This window comes from Pseudorasbora parva, chromosome 2, assembly GCF_024679245.1.
Source record: "Pseudorasbora parva isolate DD20220531a chromosome 2, ASM2467924v1, whole genome shotgun sequence".
NCBI classification, from domain to species: domain Eukaryota; kingdom Metazoa; phylum Chordata; class Actinopteri; order Cypriniformes; family Gobionidae; genus Pseudorasbora; species Pseudorasbora parva.
The window spans coordinates 25,212,267-25,235,270 of NC_090173.1; the positions used below are offsets into that span (position 1 = coordinate 25,212,267).

The window sequence follows — 23,004 nt, forward strand, 5'->3', positions numbered from 1 at the left end:
ACGAATTAACTCTAAACACCTGCAAAAGATTCCTGAGGCTTTTAAAAACTCCCAGCCTGGTTCATTACTCAAAACCGCAATCATGGGTAAGACTGCCGACCTGACTGCTGTCCAGAAGGCCATCATTGACACCCTCAAGCGAGAGGGTAAGACACAGAAAGAAATTTCTGAACGAATAGGCAGTTCCCAGAGTGCTTTATCAAGGCACCTCAGTGGGAAGACTGTGGGAAGGAAAAAGTGTGGCAAAAAAAAACACACTTTTGGTTGGGTTTTCATGAGCTGTATGCCAAAATCATCAGTATTAAAACAATAAAAGACCTGAAATATTTTAGTTGGTGTGCAATGAATCTAAAATATATGAAAGTTTAATTTGTATCATTACATTATGAAAAATAATGAACTTTTATCACATATGCAAAAATTTTGAGAAGGACCTGTGTGTGTGCGTGTGTATATAAGGGTGGTCAAACGAAAAAAAAATTAAAATGCGATTAATCACACGATTGTCATGAGTTAACTCGCGATTAATCGCAATTCAATCGCAGATTTTTATATGTTGTAAACGTATCTTAAATTAAGTTTGAATTAAGTTTTTAATACTCTAATTAACATGGGTATGGACAAATATGCATGCTTTATGCAAATGTACGTTATTATTAGTGAAACTATACTTATTCAATAATAATTAATAATACAGCATGAAGACTAGATATCTATCAAAGGTCACAGATGTTTATCAAAGAACTTTTTCATGTCTCTTAAAAGGTCCCATTCTTTGTGATTCCATCTTTCAAACTTTATTTAGTGTGTAATGTTGCTGTTAGAGCATAAATAATATCTGTAAAATTATAAAACTCAAAGTTCAATGCCAAGCGAGATATTTTATTTAACAGAAGTTCCCTTTCAAAGCCTACAGGAAACGGCCGGATTGGACTACAGCCCTGCACTTCCTGCTTTAATGACGCAACTAAAACCGTTTGTTGACGAACCCTCCGCCCACAAGAACACGCAAATTCGGGGGCGTTGTCCTTTTGCTCTCGCAGGTCGAGAATAGGAAGCGTTGTTTTTGTAGAGTGTGTTTGTCGCCATGCCATTGAAACGCTGTTATTTTCATCCCGGAGTCAAATCACCTTTGTTTGGCCTTCCCACGGATGCTGTACGTAAAGATAAATGGCTACAGTTTATGTTTAACTCGGTTCCGGAAAATTATAATCACAATTTAAAACTATGTGTAGCACATTGTGCTGAGGACTGCTTCCTCAATCTCAATCAGTTTAATGCCGGATTCGCAGAAAGATTATTCTTAAAAGATGACGCAGTTCCCTCTTTGTCTGGAGAAGGCGTTGTTTATATGGACCACAACCGGTAAGTGTATTTTATTATTTAAGTCGGTCCGTTTAACAGTTTATGTAACTCATTACACAAAGTGCAACGCTGTTTAGCTTTGTTAACTAACGTCAGAAGGTAATTGAAACTAATCTGAAAAACTTAGCATATAAAAGTGTAGTAATTCATTCAAACACCATCGATTGTTGGTGTTTGTAATGATCAGTTTAAACTGAATAGACAGCTTACCATTCTGAAACATCCAGCAAAAGTCTTTCCCGAGCAGGTTGTAATCGATCCTCTTCAATATTCTCCGGGTCTGATTCCGACTCAAATTGATAAGGCTATATAGACATTTTTGCAATAACATTGAACGCGCGTGTCGTATCTACCCGTTATGATAAGAGGCGGGACCTTTCCGGGCAATGTGCTAAGCTGCTGTCCAATCACAGCGCGGGAAGCGCTGGCCTAATCAGAACTCGTTACGCATTTCTGAAGGAGGGACTTCATAGAACAAGGAAATCCTCAGGCCGTTTTTAGGACAGAGGAAACAGCGCTGTACAGATAAGTAAATTGTGTGAAAAATACTGGGTTTTTTCCACGCGAAACATGAACTCATGTTATATTGCACACTGTAAACATAATCAAAGCTTCGAAAACACGCGAAGAATGGGAGCTTAAAAATTCAGAATAAGCAGGGATTTCTCTCATTTTAAGAATATAAATGAAGGTAGTATTACTGGCAGTTTAGTTAAGAGCAGGGCACAGTTTGTATGAAAAACTGGTAATATGAAAGCTGTCAGGCGGACCGTTGAGCGCACCAGTAACACACCATGCCCGGAGGAGGTCCATATTCCACAAGTAGGAATATAGTGCGGCCACTTTAAGAGACGCGCGCTCCTGAACTGCCAATATTTTGTGTGTGCGCGCCGAACTATGCCTCAATGCACGTGAACAGCGCAAGATTCGGGATCGCTCCTGTTCAGAAAAGTAACCCGTGCATTCGTTTTAGACGATTGTGATGCATTTAGTTCAATATAACGCATGTACTGTAAGTGATGATGTGTCAATGATTTACCTCACAAATGAGCGAGAGTGAGCTTCAGTGTATTCACGCATCGCGCTCGGACTGCAGAGAATGTGCTGAGTATGAACAGACTTTTCTTTCGACCTGGTGTCTAATATGCTTAAACAGAAAATATGGTAGCTTTTAGGCAATAACTGCACTTTTGGTTTAGAATATTAATATTAACCATTTTCTTTCCCTTTTAATGTCTGCTGCTGCATCCTTTACGTCTACGGCTTATTTTGATCTCCAACTACGGGCTATGTACGGATCAAACAGAAAATGCGCTGCATTAACGCGCGTGAATAAATTTAGTGCCGTTAAAATGAATTTGCGTTAACTTTGACAGCCCTAATAATATTAATATATATATATATATAAATAAATCAATACATTTTTCACTTATCATTTAAAAGGCGTAAATTTAAATAATTGTTATTCAGCCCAGCATATAGAGTTGTAATGTCAAAATGGCTCCATAACAGATAATATATCGGTCTATAACTAGTTAGTTTATAAAATGTTGATAAAGGATAACTTAAAATTAATTCATTTTCTTTAAATGTTGAACGTTCATATATCAGCTATTCCCTGGTCAGTCCACCTGTCTCCCTCTGTTTTTCCCCCCAGGTCACCTCTCCTTTACCTCTCTACCTAACAACCAGCGCCACGGCAACAGCGAGCCATCTCCTAGCAACGATGAAAAGCAACCTGGCCCTGACGGTTGACTTGGACAGATTGAGGAAAGAGAATGAGACAGGAAATGAGAGTGAAGGACAGGGAGAATGAGCACTTACAACAGTGCTTCTCTCATCCATCAGATGAAGTCTTGTGAAATACGCGTTTCACTTGAATGTGAAAGCATGTCGGAATTCTTTTTTGAATTTTCAATAACACCAAAGTCTAATGAAGCTGATGAAAGCCTGGATCATCAAAAAAGCATCAGCTCGTATGCACAGTCACTTACTGTAAGCAGGAAGAGACGTCTCCATAGCAACAGGGGAGATAAGACAGAAGAAGAAATAATAGGGAAAGATGGATGAAAGTACGAGTGAGGGACAAAGCAAATACGCTTGATCAAAGGGTGGAAAGAGTACAAGGCATGGCTGGTGTTTGAGCTGAAGATCATGAAAGAACACCCACGCATATATACATATCTGCTCAAGGTGGAATCTCAATGGATTTCAACATCCTGGCATAAATTCACTCCCAAATGGAATTGTGCCACACTCGGGTGTATGTGGGAGTTCTTTGGAAAAAAAACATCAGTTCAAATGACCCCCATCAGACATTCACCTGTTCTAGGTGGTAGGTGGAGTCAATCCGGGGCTTGATCTTGCCCTGCTTGTACAGGTCCATAATCACGGCCATGGCCTGAGCGATGAGCTCACTCTCAGAGTCCAGGTAGCCCAGGTGAAACCCGCACACCGAGCGGTTCCCTTGGATCAGACTCAGGGTGTGTACGGAGAACTGCTGGTACCAGGTCTTAGCCACCGCAAACAGGTTCTTCTTCTGGCCCGCCAACATGTTTGCGGCACCTGCAAGGTCCAAACACAAAACTCAAGTTGACATAGAAAACATCAATCCATTACGATCATGGTTTTGAACCCATTTTTCAGTATTCAGGTACTTCATTTTTTTGTAATGTAATGAAATAATTCTAACTAGTAAAAAAACAGTTTTTCAACATTAATTATAATACATGTTTTTGAGCCGCAAATCAACATATCCGAATGATTATGGATGGATAATGTGACACTGAAGACTAGGGTAAAGATGCTGAAAATACAGCTTTGCCATCACAGGAATAAATTACATTTTAAAATATATTAAATACAGTTATTTTAAATTGCAATAATATTTCAAAATATTGCTTTTTTACAGTATTTTTGCTCAAATAAATGCAAACTAGATGTTTTAGTTGGACAATCAACAAATGGATAATGGTTTAAATTATTAAAAGTCTCATGGCACGGATTTTTGTTATTATTTTTTTAATGTTTTTAATGGTGTACTTATATTGTTAGTATGGTTTTTACATCAAAAATGTCATCATTTAGAATTAAAAAAATAATAATTCTATACTGATTTTAGGCCTCTGGCTTGAGTGCTCTGTTCCAAGGGGCGTGTCTGCTGTGAGATGTCAGTGAAAACACCCACTGTTGTGATTGGCTGACATCTGCATTTGAAATTAGATTACGTGCGGAGGGGCGTGGCTTAGCAGCAGCACTGCCAGTCCAGAGAGAGACGGAGAGCTGGGGAAAGATTGCTGTGAAAGAGTTATTGTACCGAGTTGTTGTGAGGGCGAGTTTATTTTGTTTGTATTTAATTTTTGTTTGTGTTGTTGTATCACAACTGTGGGTGTTTTCACTGACGTCTCGCATCAGACACGCCCCTTGAAACACGAGTGAACTTTGCAGAGTTATTTCTCTCACAAAATGATTTCACCACAACTAACAACAAACACAACATCGACATGAATACAGTATGAGCTTCTGTTGTAGCGGCCATTTGGAAGAGTGTGCACTGCAGATATACGCGTGATTGACCGATCCGAACATTATAAAGAGTATTCTTTGATCGCCCTCTGTAGTTTAATCATTTAAATAACAGTTTTGTCTCATGCTACTTACAGAAACGACAAAGTTGATCGTTTTAGTCACTGGCTTGATTCACTGATGCATCAAGACAGGCAACGGCGGGACTGACGGTATTAAACAATTTAGAAAGAAAGTCTGTGTGAACTTGAATGATTAGCTACACATCAGAACTCACTGATCCCAGATCAGGCATTAATGAACACAGTTACTCACTGTTTGTGGCGGTGCTGTCGAATCCATATGGTAAAGCCTGTGCTGCTGATAAACGACTGTAAAAAACTGAATCCATTTGCTACTATAATTCTCTGGGCGGGTAAAGCAGAGGAAGGGGAGGAAACCTTTCCTGGTATGACGTCATAACAGGAGAATTCAAGACCAGCTCATCTGGGCTGTCAATTTCTCAAAGGCAGAGAAAGACAGCCAGAACTCGCTTTACACAGATCCAAATTTCTTGCCACTTGGGGACAATATTCAGGCTAGGGGAACTCATCTTTTTAATGTTGAAAAACCTCCTAAAATTAAAATTTCATGCCATGGGACCTTTAAATTAGCATGTGCCAATGTCAATGCCTGTAATAGATAAATCAGTGAGATAAATACTAACATGTATTTCTATACTTTGGAACTTAGACAAAATATAATATTATTCATTACAAATACAAAAGACTTAACCGCTCACACACATAAAAATGTATTTGCATGTGCAAGACGTTTGAACTGCGAGTATGTTCCCTGAGCATGAATAGGTATGTGTGTGAGTTTTCTGCATGTAAAATGTGTGTGCGGTTGACCGATGGGTGAATTACTGCTTAATGGCTCCCACAGTGAGCGTTCTTCATTTACAGAGGAACGACATGCCTATCTGGCCCTCCTTCTCGCTTTTTTCCCCCCTTTTCCAACACTGCACTCTTTGACCCGTCTTCATTTGCTCACTGTCCGCACATCCTCTCGCGTCGCTTCCCATGTCTGTCACTCCCTCACTCGTTTTCTCCCTTTTCAGCGTCTCTCCGGACGATTATCCTCTTCATTTCATACATGTCCTCTCTTTCATTTTCAACAGTCTGAACATTACTCTTTTCTGTTCTCTTCAAAGGTGGCGTATTAACATGGAATAAGATAAGAATGCTACACATTTAGGAAGACAAAGGATACCAGAGTAAATTACACTCTATAGTACCATTAGAGAAGGGGGAAATGTACACAAAACAATGACAACCCTCTCTGTTTGTCTCTCTGCCTCTCTTGCACACACATTCACACAAAGCAAGCTCTGAGGTGGCCTGTGATTTGGACCTGACCCAGTCTGTTACATTCGGACACATTCTGGGTTCTGTGTCAGATAGAGAAGCCATTGTTCTGATAAGGCAGGATAGAGGAAGAGAGTGAGCGAGAAAAAGACATGGAGGGACAAAGACAGTTGGGTGGGACTACAGGGCGCCATGTTGTTTAAGGGATCTTGTTCCGGTTATTGTGTTTCTAAAATTGATTTACTGTAATACGTCACTGTCAAGCAGGCCTGGTTCTTGGCAGCTAATTAAGTGTAGGCAGATATCCTGGGTGGGAAGTTTTTTTATAGTTAGGTAGATAGATGATAGATTTTCTCTCTTAACAATTCTTTAAAACGTATTTATACTGGGCTTTTTATATCACAGCTCTCCATGAAATGACAGTTATCGAATTTTCACAAAATGCATTTCTGTTTTCTACTGTCCAGTGAATGCAACTTTAAGTGCTGGGTCACACAAAAAGCAATTTTCTATTTTCCCCATTGCACTACTTTCCCACTGTTTTCAAATGTAAACGCACTAGACGGACATGTTTGACAGTTGCGACATTCTGGTGAATGGCGTGATGTTCTAAAATGCGGCACTCGAGTTAAAATAAGTTCTACTTTTTTAAAAAGTCTCTCATGTCAGACTTGTACTGACATGCGTCTCATGTTTTTAACAGCAAAATGTGTAGAAAGATAAACCACTCATTGCCTCGCACATTCAGTTTAACAGCATTAACAGCAAACCAAAGAGAGTGACGTTTCAACTGAACTATGTATTTCATACACTTACATTATGTTCTTCCTCCATCCATGCAATAAATGCAAGTTTTCTAGCGTATTTCAACTTCTCAGGGTATGACCCCCTTTTAGTGGCAACCAAATTACATTTTAAAATCAAAGTCAGAACTATAAAAATTAATATTCGTATTTACATGTAAATATAAAGATGCATATACATGAAGATACATTAACCTCCCTTTTATTTGCACCTTGATAGCACAAATTTCGCGTAATTGTCAGCCTCTGCTTTTCCGCTACAGGCTGAAGCGTTCTGAGTGTATAATGTGCCACGCCATAACTTTCAGCTAACAAAAGAAAAATACTAGCCTGGATGCTAGCCAAACTTAACCCTGCCCACAACATTTGAGGTCAGGAAGTTCAGTCTGGACTTGATCGGTTGTGGAGCAACTACACTCGGAGCTTTTAGGACCAATCAAATTGTCAGGGCGGGCTTATTACGATGATGGACAGATGATCAACAGTAACGCAATCATCCACGTCACCAAATTGACGCTTGGGTTGAATTTGTTCAAATTCTAAATGGAGAACTTGTTTAGACAATTGTGTTGGTAAGTAACTCTGTTGATGTTGTAAAAGAAATTTCAGGATACACAAAGATAATTTAGACTCATCTTCTTCTGCTACTTCTTCCAGCGTGCGTGCAGTGGAGTTCTGTTTACAACTATGTGTGGCTCATCACTTACTCCATTGCTCTGATTGGTTGTAGGTCTATCCAATTGAGGTTATTCCATAGACAGTAAAAGAAATGGACAGAGCTATCCCATTGACTTCAACGGCCGAAAATGAGGCCAATCAGGAGGCACTCACTTCCTGATGGCTGAGCGAACTGCGCAGGCTCAGACTGAGCTTGACGACGTAGATGTGATGTCTGACAGCTGTAGGTCTTCTAGTGGTTTTGGAAAGTGAAATCTGAATCACGTTATTTAAATACTTTTGGTTCACTATGGGCTTCTCCCCATTCTTCTCCCTTGACTTTATCAGACTTTATGTTTCCACGTCCCCCCAACTGCCTCATAGACAGTAAAAGATTGCTTCTGAGCATCTCCTCAGGTCTATACGGTAATTTCTCAACCGTGCGACAGAGTCGCGTTGGTTATGACGCAATCGTTAGCCTATTTTTACAAAAACAGTTTCTACGTGGCGATAGTGTAAGATACAAGGTAATGGAGCCTTTTATACATTGTCGTGTTTTTTTAGAAATAAACAATGGACAAATGGAGTCTTTAAACGCCTCAGATGTAAAGTTATTCACTGTCAAAGTGACTCAAAAATAAATGGGAGTCAATGGGATGCTAACAGCAGGTGATGGCTTGGTTAGCAATGGCCACCTCTATGGGTGGAACGCTTTCCGAGTGCTAGATTACCCCCTTGGGTTTTTCCTGGTTCGGTTGAAACACGCCCCATAATCACAGCCCAATGGAGCAGTAGCAGACTCATATTTTTTGTGTGGGTTTAGCACACCCCTGCTCCACTTTCAAGCCATTCAGATGCGCCTACTGGGGTTTGTTCAACTTAACTATTAAAACCTAGCCTGACAAGCCAGACCCACATGAAGATGTTTGTCTGGGAACTCACCATTGACAGGGCTTTCAAACTCCCTCTGCATGCGATAGGATAGCGCTACAACCAACCAGAGCAACATGAAGTGGAACTAGTTGATAGATTTAACTTTTACCGTATCCGGTCGGCAAAACTCATAACACATCTTCCCTTCTTAAGAATGACTTCAGTGCTGTTCTTTTCTCAAAGAAAAGGGTTAGGGTTAGAAATTCTCAAAAGCCGTTTCGAAAGACGCGGAACCTCCACAACTCTGCTGTCATTCTGTTAAGCCCCGCCTACCGACTCTATACACAATGTGATTGGCCTGACCAGAGTTTGTTTTTTCCAGCTCACAAATCTATTGAGAGTTGCTAGACTTCATTCATGGGACAATAGATTGGCTGCTGTTAGGGTGCCTAGATTTCTAGGCTAATTAAAACCTCAGATTGGACATTACTTTTGAAACTAGTATTAGGTCGAAGTAATATGAAAACTTATAAACAAGTGGAATCTATGCAAGCTGACATTCAGAGTGTCCCTCGTGGCTCACCGTAGCTGATGAGCTTCCCCATTGGCTTTAGTAGGTTGTAGCCCTTGTGGGTGTCAGAGCCTCCCAGAGGATCCAGAACAATATCCAATCCTGAAACACACAGGCAGAAAGACAGATACTGAATTATCAAATCATTTCACTATATTTATAAATTCTGTATCTACAAGTCAAATTCAGAGTGTTCATTTGTCATTAACAAGATATACTGCATGCCTGGAGCAAAAATATACACCACCATTAAAAAGCTTGGGGTCAGTAAGATTTTTTTGAAAGAAATTTACTTTACTTGAATACTTGTATTAAGCAAGGATTAAAGATGTATCCATTGTTACTAAAGATTTAAATTTTAAATAAATGCTTTTCTATTGAACTTTCTCAAAGTATCCTGATAGAAATGTATTGTTTCTCTACAAAAATATTAAGCAGCACAACAGTTTTCAAAAGCAATACTCAATCCTTTTTTTGTCTCTTTTTTTCTTTCTTTTTTCTAGAAATGCATGTTGACTGTTTAACCAACAGTCTAACAGCTAAAGGACAACATGCTCAGAAAAGTAATTACTGCATTGTCTATAGTCTTTTTTTCTTTTCTTCTTTTTTTGGGTGCATGCTGCCACAGTTTCAGAATCTCTGTCTTATACTGCAGATGGCCTTGTCTTATCAGTTCAAGTGTAGCACCTCAGTGTTTCAAATTTTCTAAAACAGTTTATGTGCTAAAGCTGCTCAAATCTTGCCAGGAGTGGAATTTATTCGATGTGATAGTGTTTCTAAATTTCTAAGATTGTTGTGGTCAGAGGAGTACATCAAATAAAATGTACGGTCAGGGAAAAGAGTTAAACAAGAATAAAGGAATTTGTTTGTCTATTTCTGTGATAAGATAAAGTAAACATTTTATCAGCCTTCGTGTTAAGTGTTACACCTGACTAAACATGCATACACAAAACCTCAATATACACATCAGATACATAACCAAAAACACAAATGTGGAAGGCAGAGTGGACGGATTGATTTCAAGTTTAAAGCAATTCAAAGCAGAACGATTTATTAGACATCTTGGAGGAGGCTTTAAACTTTTGATGTTAGCTTTCCATTCTGTTTTTATCAGTAGTATATTTACTAGACTATTTGCCCACATAGCACAGAAAGCAGAACAAACTGAAAAAGATGTGTGGTGATTAGTCAGCAGATGTTGTGTTTAAGATTATGCCTAATCTGAATTTTCGGCATTACTACTCTTCAGTCAGTGTCACATGATTTTTCAGAAATCATTCTAATATGCTGATTTGCTGCTTATTAACCCGCTGGTCCTCTTCGTTTAGGGGTCACACTTGGCTTCTTCCTTGTTCTTCACAAGTGACCGAAGCCCTATGTATTTTTTTTTCCCAATAATATTTTTTGATTCTCATTTAGAATTTAATACTTAAAATATATATTTTTTTCTAATATTTAAATATATTTTTAATTAAATTAAAGCAGTATTCCATGATAAAATAGATAAGGTATTTAAAATCTTTTAAATGTAGATTTCTTCTTCTCCGTCTTCTCATAGAATCGCTTGCGGAAAGTTATGAAATTTGGCACACAAATAGAGGACAGTCTCTAACTGTTACTATAGCAAATTTGGAGTCTCTAACTCAACCCCTCGAGCGCCACCAACTGTCCAAAGTTTGCACTTATGTTTATGCTAATAACTTTTAAACCCTAAGGGGTAAAAAAAAATCTATTTTTATTCCGGTCTCAAGCCGCCATTTCTGTTATGTACAATTTCCTGCTATTTTAAATTAACCGAAAAACCTACCGTTTCAAACTTCTAGGCCGTTGGTCCGATTTTCATAAAAACTGAACCAGATTATCTTTAGTCCATGCAAACAAAAAGTTATCAAATTAAAGTTGATTCGTACAACTATTCGCAAACAACACGCAACAATTTTTTACGTAGTGGTTGCGAAAATACACTTAAGGCTATATCTCTGAAACGTTTTATCATATTCAAACTAAACTAGGTACATTTCATCACAAGCATGACCTGAGGCAACATGCTGCGTTTTGGCACAGCAAAAACGAAAAATGAAAAATGGCTATTTTTGCTATTTATAACTTCTGAAACGTTTGTCCAAAAATCATAAAAGGGGAGTCATGCCGAGTCGACAGATATCCAATTTTACCAATTTGGCCATTTTGAATTATTTGCTATAATGCTGTATTTTATGAACACATGAACGGATTGTTATGAAACTCAGTATGGGTAATCACCACGATGCCCTGAATTACATTGCCCGAGAAGTTTTGAAACAGTGTCAGAGTTTTTTCAAATGCTTATAACTTTGGGTGTTGGTGACATATTTTCATGGGAGTAAATTTTTTTTGTTTCCTGGATCCTTTCCGAGACCAAAGATATGTGACATGCCAGATTTCGGTGGATGGTTTGTGCAGCATAGTTATTAACGTAGTAATTAAATTAGCGCAGTAATAAACAATGAAATTGGCTCTATAGGCTACAACAATTTATTAATGTGGGGGGTTTTTTTTCCAAACATTTTTGCTTTACATTGTCTCAATGTTTTTACTCATTTATGCAGTTGGTCTGCTGCTAGCTTCCTTGTTTGCTTCTGTTGCGCTTGGCCCCGGTATTGCTGCTTGCAGCTATACTTTATATAGAACTATATATAAATAGCTTATTAATTCTCTGGCGTGTTTAAGCAAGTGGATTTGGATTTATACTGAGACATTCTCAAAGACTACTTTTTGTCAAAGTTAAGCATTTTTTTTAAATGTTGATTTCAAGTGTCAGTTTTCGCTTTAATTTTGCTACATTAAAACCTGAACACAGAGGACCCTTTTGTTACACATAACATCAAAATTCATTAAAAATGTTAAAAAAATAACAGGTATGTTGTATCACAATTTTACCGTAATTATTTTTTTAATTTTTTTTTACACATTTGCAAAACAAGCTCTGTTATGGTCATGCTAGTTCATATATTTGTGTTTGTGGGGGTGGTTGTGTCTGTTTTGCACTCTGTTTTGATATTTTAGTGTGTCACCCCTTCATTGCATTATTTTCTGCATCATGATATGTGGTTTGTGTCACCAAAATATTATCCGTGTTGTTCACATTGCTAACATGACAAAAATTGTCATGTTAAAAACAAAAAATATACAGCATTAACATTCGATACATTTAATGTGCCCTTTCTTATAAATTTCTTAAAAAAATAATAAATTACTTGTTGCCCCCAAACTTTAGCATGGTCTGCATTTTTAAAAGCTGGTTTGATGTGTCTGTGCTTACCTTTGGGACTTATTTTACGGATCTCCTCTACGTAATCACGTGTCCGGTAGTCGATGGGGTGCGTTACTCCGCCCTGGCTGATGACCTCGTGCTTGCTGGCTGATGCGGTGCCAAACACTGTGACATCGTTCACAGTTTTACACAATTGAGTGGCAGCAATGCCTACTCCACCTAGAGAGGGAACAAAAACAACAACTCTCAACACAAAAGTATGTTCAGCATTTTCCACCTCAAAACAAAAGCAGAAGCATGTAAGCAAAGGGTACAAGAGGACAAAATTCAATGCAGCCATCTGACCTTAAAGAAAAACAGCCACCCACACACATGCACAAACATTACCATTGTAGCAAACCCATTATCCCTGTTAAACTTGTGGTTTCAAGGGCAGATAACTTTGACCCATTTTTAATGGATTTTATAATGTGTTTCTACTCTGATGCCTTTTGTTTTTCTGGAGAAACAAGAACTAATCAGAAAGAAACTCAGAGTCATGAACATCTAAAAGCTTGAAAGTTACTTGTGTAAACAATCTGCTACCATTACTACTGAAAAACATTTCAAAGCATAGTATTTTTTGTTAAAAGCTTTAACCTCAAGACAGAGTCAGGGCTCCAGGACAGCAGGTCACCAATCATGAGCTCTGTCTGGGGTCTAATGTCTAGAAGATGCCATTTACATCTGATATAGACTGTGAGCAGAGCTATTTAATCTCAAATGGAACTGTGTATTGCATGTGTTTTTCTAAAAGAGAGGCAGAGCAGTGTCTTAAAAGGTCACTAGTGCATGAACCTATAAAGGGTAAAGCTTATCTAATGACAGAATTAATAGAGCGCACATACATAGTGATATTTATAAAATGTGATCAAGTGTCCTCGGATTGTGAGGAACTGCACTTGCAAACACACACACACTTTTTTTTGGTTGGCATTTTTCATGAACAGGACATTTTAGTGCCTGGCTCCAAGAAAATTAAGTCTCTTTTTCAGAAATTCTAATTTTTATTTGAAGTAAATAACAGCATATATTAAAATATAAATGTTTGCCAGAATGAGTCACAGTGTGGAAACTTTATCAAAATAAATTTAACTATATTATAACTTAGTATAAATATAACTCAGTACCGTCTATCTTTTTTGGGACCAAATCATTTATTTTTCTTGATAAACGTATATTTCCATATTTTATTCTTATAATAACACTGATAGCAATGTTGAATGGTTGAGCTCTTGATGTAGTCAACACAATTTGTGTAACTGGATCAGAGTTCATTGAGGACTGACACTGAATTAAGCTCATGTAATGCTCATATACAGTATCTTCTGTCCCATCACTTCATTAAATGGCCCTCTCTTCCTCTCGCTCATTCACCCGGCATTGAATGAAGTTTGTGTTGCCATGGCGACTTAGGAAGAGTTGGTTTCTCTGAAAACAGCAGGGCCGCCATTTTCTGTGTCAGAGAGCTCACAATGCATGAGAACACACATCTCTTTCACATTGTGCTTTTTAACCTGCTGTCTCTCTGGTCTTGTCTCCTGGACCTCGTTAGGGGGGTGCAGTGCCAGGCCGCCCCATGACCACCGAGCTCCGAGTCCAATCACAAGACCTGCGGTAGATCTGCCAAGAGATCCCCTTAACCTCACACACACACACAAACGTACACAAAATGAACCGTTCACGTGTGCTCATATCTAGTAATCTTCAAAAATATGTGCACTTTATTCTCCCTAACTCAGTCTCACGTGCTTGCTAAATCTTTGGTGTGAACTTCACTTATGTAGGAGTGGCTTTAAGCATGGAAAATTACCTCGGACCCCAGAAGGTCTATTTTTTTTTATACATATTTTATTTTGAAAAAAAATCAAACCTTTTATTCAGCAAGGATGCATTAAATTGATCAAAAGTAACAGTAAAGACATTTTTGAATGTTACGAAAGATTTCCATTTAAAATAAATGCCGATCTTTTGAATTTTCTATTTAAAGAATCCTGAAAAAATGATATATCTCCACAAAAATATTAGGCATTGATAATAATAATTAAATGTTTCTTGAGCAGCAAAAGAATGATTTCTGGATGATCATTAAAATGTAGTAAAATTTTAACATTGTAATATTTAAAAAAAAAAAACAATTTCACAATATTACCGTTTTACTGTATTTTTGATCAAATAATAAAAAATAAATAAAAAAAACACCACAACAGAAATTTGTATTAATTAAAAACAATTGTTTCCAACAGTAACTATGTTTACCATGGAAATTGTGGTAAACAGTTAAGTGTTAAGGGAGCGTCTTTATTTGAAATACTCTTCTTGTCCACACTAGTCTTTTTTTATTATGGCATATTTCAGATAAACCCACCTCTAAACAGCATGGAAAACAAAAAGTGTAGTTGGTCACTTCATATAAGGTCTCTTTCTGTCAAAGTGAGCAGTTCTTGGCCAGAGTAAGCTGCAGTGTGGACTGTGGACCAGACCATATGTCATTTGCCAACCCCGTAATTCAAAATTAATCTATACAAAAGTGTTTGTGAATAATAATAATAATAATAAATATAAGTATATATATATATATATATATATATATATATATATATATATATATATATATATATATATATATATATATATATATATATATATATATATATATATATATGTGTATATATATATATATATATATATATATATATATATATATATATATATATATATATATATATATATATATATATATATATATATATATAAATAATATAAGACATACTGATAAAACTGGCTCAGGGTTTTGTTTTTTGTTTTTTTTAGAGTGAGAGATTCAGAGCAAGAGAACATAAATGATCTGTAGCTATAAGCAGATTCTCCAGTTTAATTCCATTTGTTGCGCTCAGGATTGTGTGGCATTTTTGTGTGGCACTTTATTTAAGAAAATTAAGCAGAATGTTCATCTAATCAGGTCGTTTTACACAAGGGCGTACGAGGGTGAAACGCACACAGTGAACTCTTTATGTTTCCCTCTATCCACACATTCATACACACACAGAGACTTGGCAGCCAACAATCTCGGCCACAACAATATTGCCCTCCCAATATCACCCTCCTCTAGCGAGAGGGAATTTTCCCCCAAAACACAGAGGAATTCTGCAGATTCCCAACATACGAGCACTCAGCCCACACCCTCAGTGCAAATAGAGGACAGAGAGACAGCGGGACTTGTTTCACTGTGAGTTGTATGACAGGATTTAAACGTGGAGGTTGCAAATTTGAGACATTTTATAAACAGCTTCTTTTATCGGAATCTGGTTCTTGAGTTCTTCAAAACGGATCTCAAATCAGAGAAAAGTTCCAGCAAACTAAATAAAACAGCTAGTGACTGGTCAATCAAATTCAAGTGAGTGACACCAATCAGACAGATAATGGTGCAGTATGTGGCATGAGGAGGCGCAGTCACAATGAAGAGGCTGTGCTCTACTCGAATATGTTCTGGTAGTTTATAAAATCCAAAAGTTGCTACTATATCACATTTTAATGTCTAGACTGACAGGGGAGTCGAGAAACTAGAATTTTTGAGATGTGGCATACGAGGTAAAGGAATATTTCACTCAAAAGTTATATCACATCCAGTTTAAAAAAGGTAAAAGTGCAAATAAGACTTGGCAGCTGTGAAGTGTTATTATTGATAAAGAAAATATTAAAAACGGTAAATTAAAAAAATAAATACAACTTTTCTTAGAAATTAAATTGTCTTTTTAATAAATTAATGAATTGTTGTTTTTATCCTTTCAATTAATTAGACATGCTTTTTGATAAAATAAAATAATAAAACCATTAAAAATGAATTCCAGAAAACTTAAAAACTAAATTTGGTATCAAATAAAATAAAATGTATTCTTAGGGCCCTAAACGTATAATTTTTGTGAACCATTGAATTAAAATTAAATGTTGTTAAATTGAATACGGTTCATGATTTCGATGAATAGGTCCAAAAAAAAAAATTATTTTTTAATTTTTTTACATTTAATTTTATTTAAAAAAAAGTTCAGGGAATGAATCCAGAAAAAAATAAAATAAAAATCATAGGGCCCTACTAACACTAAAACGAAACAAAATAATAATCATTAAAAAAAGTATAATATTAAAAAATAAATAAATGACATAGCACAAACTTACCAAAACTTAATTTAAAAAATGTAAATAAAAACAGCATTGAATCCAAAGTATTAATAAATACTATAATAGTATATTATAAATAATAACAACATGAAAAGACACTACAATGACACTGCAGCTGTGGTAGAGGGGAAAATTTTCAACAAACAATGACACACATTTTGGACTTTTCCTCATAAAAAACGAATTGCATGGCTTTAGAAGACTTGGTGCCAGGTTTACTAAACAAACTAGCATTAGCATTATTTTTATTTTTTTTAAATAAGATGGGAATGGAAAGTTCTACGTGAGCTACTTACGCAAATTAAAGACCACAGACACAGCCGGATCATTTTCATAATGACCAGTGCAATCTACCCGATCTGGATAAGGACCTTTTTTTGGGGTGGTAAATAATGGCGTAAACGCCAGTAAATTGTTGTGTGCAAACCTTAGTAAATCACCTTGCGTGATTTATTTAAATACTCTCCTCCCATAAATAAGGTCATATGCCTTTTCAGTGCTAATTTTTTACTGTGTCTTTAGTAAATCCTGACAGTTTTTTAATGATAAAAGAGGGTTTGCGCTGGCACAAGCTGTTAGTAACTCTGGCTCTTGGCATGTAGAACAAGTCAAAACATTCTTCAAAACCTCATCTTTTTCCACAGAAGAAACGGAATCATACAGGTTTGAAACGACTATAAAACAGCTTTAGAAATCGATTTTATACATCATAGCTGATGGTGACTGCTCTTCCTGGATGCTGTAATCCTGGAATGCTGTTTTTGGTGCGAGTGTAATGTTTGTTTTATTTTACAAACGTAGCGCCCATTGAGATCCCCATGTTTCCTTTAAGGCTGTCCAAATACAACAAACTATTATAACAAGCAGACGGTTCTTCACATTTGTGTGGGAAGCATCAAGACGGATTAGCGTTTACAACAAAAATGTGTTGTCACATGCTACTTTTGACTAATCTGATCTCAAAACGTGTTAGACCCCGTTTACACCCGTGTTTGTGATTGGATACTTTAAAGGTCCCTCTACATAACAAAAATTCTTATTTTGTGTTCCACAAGAATTAAAGTCATATGGGTTTAGAACATAAAAAAACTTTTCCTTTAAAGAAAAAACAACATCAGTATTTGCCTGAAACGCACATGGTGCTTCATACGAAGGTGCGGTGCCATTCTTCACTCTTCGTGAAACTCAAGAGGAAACACATTTCCAGTTTTACAGCAAATTCAAAAAAACATCCTGTGCACTGAGATACCAAGGGCTTCCTGAGTGCACACACACTCGAGCATTCATACACACACAAACAATCTCAAGAACAAGAAAACAAACAAGCTGAAACAAAGAGATGGTTATAATTAAGAGAAGCATGATGTGCAACATAACTGCAGACTACTCATCTGTGACTGACGCCTCCATGTCAGGGATGACAGACCAGAGATCTTTATTTATTATAGGGGTTTTGGTTTGATTTCTTTGCAAATATTTGTGACTACTACTAAGTTTTGTCTTAAAACATTCCCTCTTTCGCTGTTAGGGTGTGGTAGCGGTTTAAGGAGTCGCTTTCGAGATTGTTTGAGATTCCTGGTGTCTGCAACACTCCAGTTGGACGAGAGCATTTCCTTCCACCCCGAGCCAAAGCTTCATCCACACCCACACTGATGCATATGTCCACCAGCATCCACAGCGACAGGGGATATCAGACACATATCAGACCCCAGAGAGGGAATATGAGAATATTTCAGTCCGTTCACTGGGCCTCATTCATGAAACACAAGCAGAATTGATTCATGTGTATTGTAAATCATTTGTAAATCCATTCTTGTGTAAATTATGAGTGCTTCAATGCTTTCTTCTGTTTGCGTTTCATTCAGGCATGTTGTGTTTAAAAAGTTGTCATAAAACAGACTGGATGAGTATTTCAAGATATTAATTATTAGACAAAAAACATGACACTAACAAGTGTAAAATGTTTTCCTCACAAGTGCACCGAATCTCCTTTATAAATGGTGCGCCTGACATGCAGTTAGACAGAAATCCTCCTGGCACTTTTCAGAATAAGTGAATCAGCTAATGCAAAAGTGCTGCATACAAAACACTGAAATACTTCACTGGGCTATACCATCACTTTGAAATTGAAATGGGGGGAGAAAGAAGGCTTTCTAAATACTGAGTTGTACAAACAGAACTTCCCTTCCAGGGTTCAGGATGCAGAATGCTTCTTAAAATTAATTTTCACAATTTCACAAACAGCAAAGAAATACAGCTGCAAAAACTGAATGGTGTGTATTGCAAAAACGTGATATATTTGTCAGTTGCCAAAGACAAATACCAATTTGAGACGCCATCTCATGTGAGCAACAGGTTGCCCTGCCCTGCAATATTCCATAACAGTAAGAATCAATTCTCTGCGACATCAAGCCAGAAGTTATAAGCTAAAATTAAAACATTTTTTAGGGATGCATGATATATAGGCCACAATATCGGTATCAGCTGATATATGTTCGTTTTTTAAAGTTATCATTATTGGCTAGATAAAACGTGTGGACGATATATTAAAGCCGATAAATGAATTATTTCCTTTGGCTGAGACACTTCAGATGCACACTGTTTCACCATGATGGTTTTGAATTGCTTGAAATATGAAAGGAATCACTTAAAAAAGAAAAGAAAATAGGCTACATAAAAGTATTATAATTGTGTACTTGGGACTTAGCATTTAATAATGAGAGTTTTGTTTTTGTAATCAGACTCTCAAATTTTAAATGTTATTCGTTTTCAAATATAAAGAATTATCAGTTTTTGGTATCAACCAAAATGGTCATATTGATGCATCCTTAAGTTGTTTTCTGTGAATGTGCGAGACTTCCAATTTATTAGCCACTACAGGGAAATAAAGCGAATAATAAAAGTGTAAAACTGAATAAAAATAAGGTGGCCAAAAGTAAAAATACCAAAAAAATTAGCTCATTAACCTGAAATAGTTGTTTTTCTCACTTAGGTTATTAAATCTAACAACGCAACACTCACTGACAGCGAACTGTGACTGAATCATTGATATGCACACAGTCTCATGAGTGCCAACACATATGCCCTTCTGTTCTAACTAGAAAACACTTAAATCACTTAAAACACTTATAAAACGGACAACTGTGTTCACAGTTCAACCAAAAAACAGTCCAACCAAATAACTATCATCCCAAAATCAGTCAGCATTTTCCAATACAACTACAGAACATTGTCTAAACATTTAGAAACAAAGCGGCTGCTAAGGGACTCGCTCGCATGAATTTATCGAAAAGAGATTTGTTTGACACATACAGGAAATATTCTCTGAGTACTAATAAACTATTCAAACCTGCACCTGCTCTTAGAGTGTCTCCCAAAGTTCATTATTTAGAGAGAACACATTCCTAACACACCCCCGCACATACATACACCTGCACATAGAGTGAAACATCCCTTAGGGACGACACTTGGAAATAGTTAATTAACACAAGGGACTGGCTGATCCACTTACATGAACGATGATGGGAGCGAGTAAGTAAATGTAAACCACTGGTGTACTCCCTCGCCAGCATAAAAAGCCCCAGGGCTCTCTTTTGTCCAGCTGCAGGAGCCATATACACAAACACTTACGCAGACCTGCCACATGATGGATGTATCCATTGTGTTGTGGCTCATGAAAATATAACTGCATTAGGTTGCATGTAATCCCCTTTATGAAGCCTGTAATACATTTGCATAATCTCCACACACACACACTTTCATTTACCTGCGGCCATATGGACAAGTACGCTCTGGTTGGGACGCAGGTGCCCAAAGTCGAAGAGCATCATGTAGGCAGTGATGTAATTGACAGGAAGAGCCGCCGCCTCCTCAAAGCTCATGCCCTCGGGCATCAGGAAGGTGTTTGTGGTCGCCACCACTACTACTTCCTGCCACAGACCGCTGCGATTCAGAACCAGAACCTTATCACCCACCTAGAGATGAAGAAAGGTAGAGAAATGTTCAAGGAACATTTGGAAAACAGTCTTATACAACATGCCTTTTGGTGTTTTACGCCACAGCAGCAACGCAACAATTTACACATTCATAAGAATATGTGATGATGGTCAGTGCATCTGTATAGTGATTTGCTCAATTGCCGTTTTGCGTAGGGTTAGATTTTTTTTTTTTTACTTTTTTGGCAAGACCATTGGACAGCTGCACAGATCTGGGGGATCTTTTGTCTATGTTTTGTTGTCATTATCCTTCAAAACAGTTAGCATACTTCAACGAAATATTTGAACCTGTACTGTTGGCCATCTGGACTGTTTTGCAAAACTTTATCCTAGAGCAGATAAATGTGCTCCATTTAGAGTCGTTTGATAATATATGTGGTAACTGAAAATCCTTTAATTACCTTAGAAACCCCCACACACAGACAGGAAAACTGGAAAACTCAGTAGACTTCCACTACTTCTTTTGGAATGAGGAGATACAAGGAATGCAAACACACACACACACACACACACACACACTTGTAGCACAGACATCTGAGCCTCCATAAGTACATTTACACATGCAGTTAAAAATCAAGGTCCAACAGTTTCTTGCAGTCTCCATCTGTCCATTGAATTGAATATTTTAAAGGGATCCTATTATGCCCTTTTACAAAGTCTTGATTTTATTTTTATGGTGTACTAAAATATGTTTTAATGCTTGATTGATCAAAAAACGCATTATTTTTCACATATTTTACATTACAGCAGCTCTCCGTCTCCAGTCTAGCTCGAAAACATGCAGATTTTGATGAAGCCTCTTCTTCCGAAATGTTCTGTGATTGGTTAGCTGTTAGCATGTTCGGGAAATGTCCCGCCCCTCCATAACGGTGAGACAAGTTCTTCTCGAGTGTATATAGTAAGGATGGCGTCCATTTCAAACCAATTTGAGCCTGATTCAGACCCTGACAATGTTAACTAGGATTTCAAGCATGGTATTCACAGGACATTTAAGAGTGGTATTTTTTTTTTGTGTTATTTTCATTATAGATACAACGATGTTATCCACCACGATATTTGTCTGAAAACTATGGTAATACAAAGAGTAATGGATCACAAAGCCAAGGATAATTTTCCTAAGGGTTGGTGAACAGCCTTTCAAAAGCGAGAGCTTACAAACGCTACAGAAAACAAGCTGTTCTCCATGAAATGTACAGCGCACAGATGAATGTTGGGGTTATAATGTTCAGGAACAGTGTTTTAACCACTCTCGTCAGCCTTAGGAAGGTCAAACAAATGAGTTTTGGAAATGTTGTGGAATAAGCAGTGTCTCTTTTACATGGTAACAGTACTGTCTTCTCTAGCTCAATTAGGTCTCATCCTCTTTTTTGCATATTCCATGGGCGGGGATAAATTTTAAATAAGTAACATTGTGACTTCATAAGATCCAGACGCTTTGTAGCCGTTCATTGTAGTTCTTGAAAAGTATATTCTGTTAAATAAAATATCTTTGGAGTAGACTTTGAGCTTTGAAACCTTGCAGATCTTTTATGCTTAAACAGCAACATTACACGCTAACTAAATTTGGAGTGGAAAAAAGTGGAAAAGTATAATAGGACCTCTTTATGGATAAAGGATGCATCTTTCACAGCATGCACCCAACAGTGCAGCAATCTGTAGTCGGACTGAAATTGGCAAGAAAATTCACCTCATCTGTTTTCAAAATGCATCTTATTGTGAATTATGTATCCATCCATATTTCATTATTTTGAAACAAAACGCCATGACTCGATCTTCCAGTAGAATGACAGACTTCTCTCTGGTGACATACAGAATGATGGACTTCTTTAATCATTTAGACCACTTAAACCCCTTTCCAACAAATCGACCACAAACTCACATTCAGAATTTTCATTTTTGGGTGAAATTTCCCTTTAAAGACGCCCTGTGGTGAAAATCAAGTTTTTAAATGTCGTCTGTTTAGCTGTGGTGTTTTTAATATGCTTTAAGACAAACCATGTGCAAAGTCATAGCAATTGCATACTGTAATTCTTGCACCACTACCAGTTCAAGTCATTGGTTGACCCAGTGTTGTTATCAGACTTGGTCAAGCTGCTCAAATAAACAGATTGCAGTTCTGTTTGTTGTCACTATCACCAACAAATGGCACACTTCAGCTTTAAGCGGTGTTCAAAATTCATAAAGGCAGGGACACTGACTGATCCGACCTTTGTAACATCCACAAAAAAACACTCAACACTTATGTCCCGTTCTCCACTTGTGTATTTTCTCAATCAGTAGCATGATAAACATCCCACTTCCTCCACCACTCTTTCTCTGTCTATCACTTCTTTTCATCTCCCATCTCCCCCTCCATCATGCTCTGTCTTTCTTTATTTCTAAGATCAGTTCCTCT

At 37.2% G+C, this 23,004-nt stretch overlaps 1 protein-coding gene across 1 annotated transcript in view; it reads right to left on the minus strand.

Moving 5' to 3' along the window:
• vat1 (vesicle amine transport 1) overlaps nucleotides 1-23,004 on the minus strand; it is a 33,867-nt gene that overhangs the window by 5,996 nt on the left and 4,867 nt on the right. Inside the window, exons 2-5 of the mRNA XM_067413043.1 lie at nucleotides 20,381-20,588; nucleotides 12,445-12,615; nucleotides 9,156-9,245; nucleotides 3,689-3,930 (exon numbers count right to left, since the gene is read on the minus strand). Of these exons, the coding sequence (XP_067269144.1) occupies nucleotides 3,689-3,930; nucleotides 9,156-9,245; nucleotides 12,445-12,615; nucleotides 20,381-20,588 (711 nt within the window). The remainder of the gene's footprint in view (nucleotides 1-3,688; nucleotides 3,931-9,155; nucleotides 9,246-12,444; nucleotides 12,616-20,380; nucleotides 20,589-23,004) is intronic.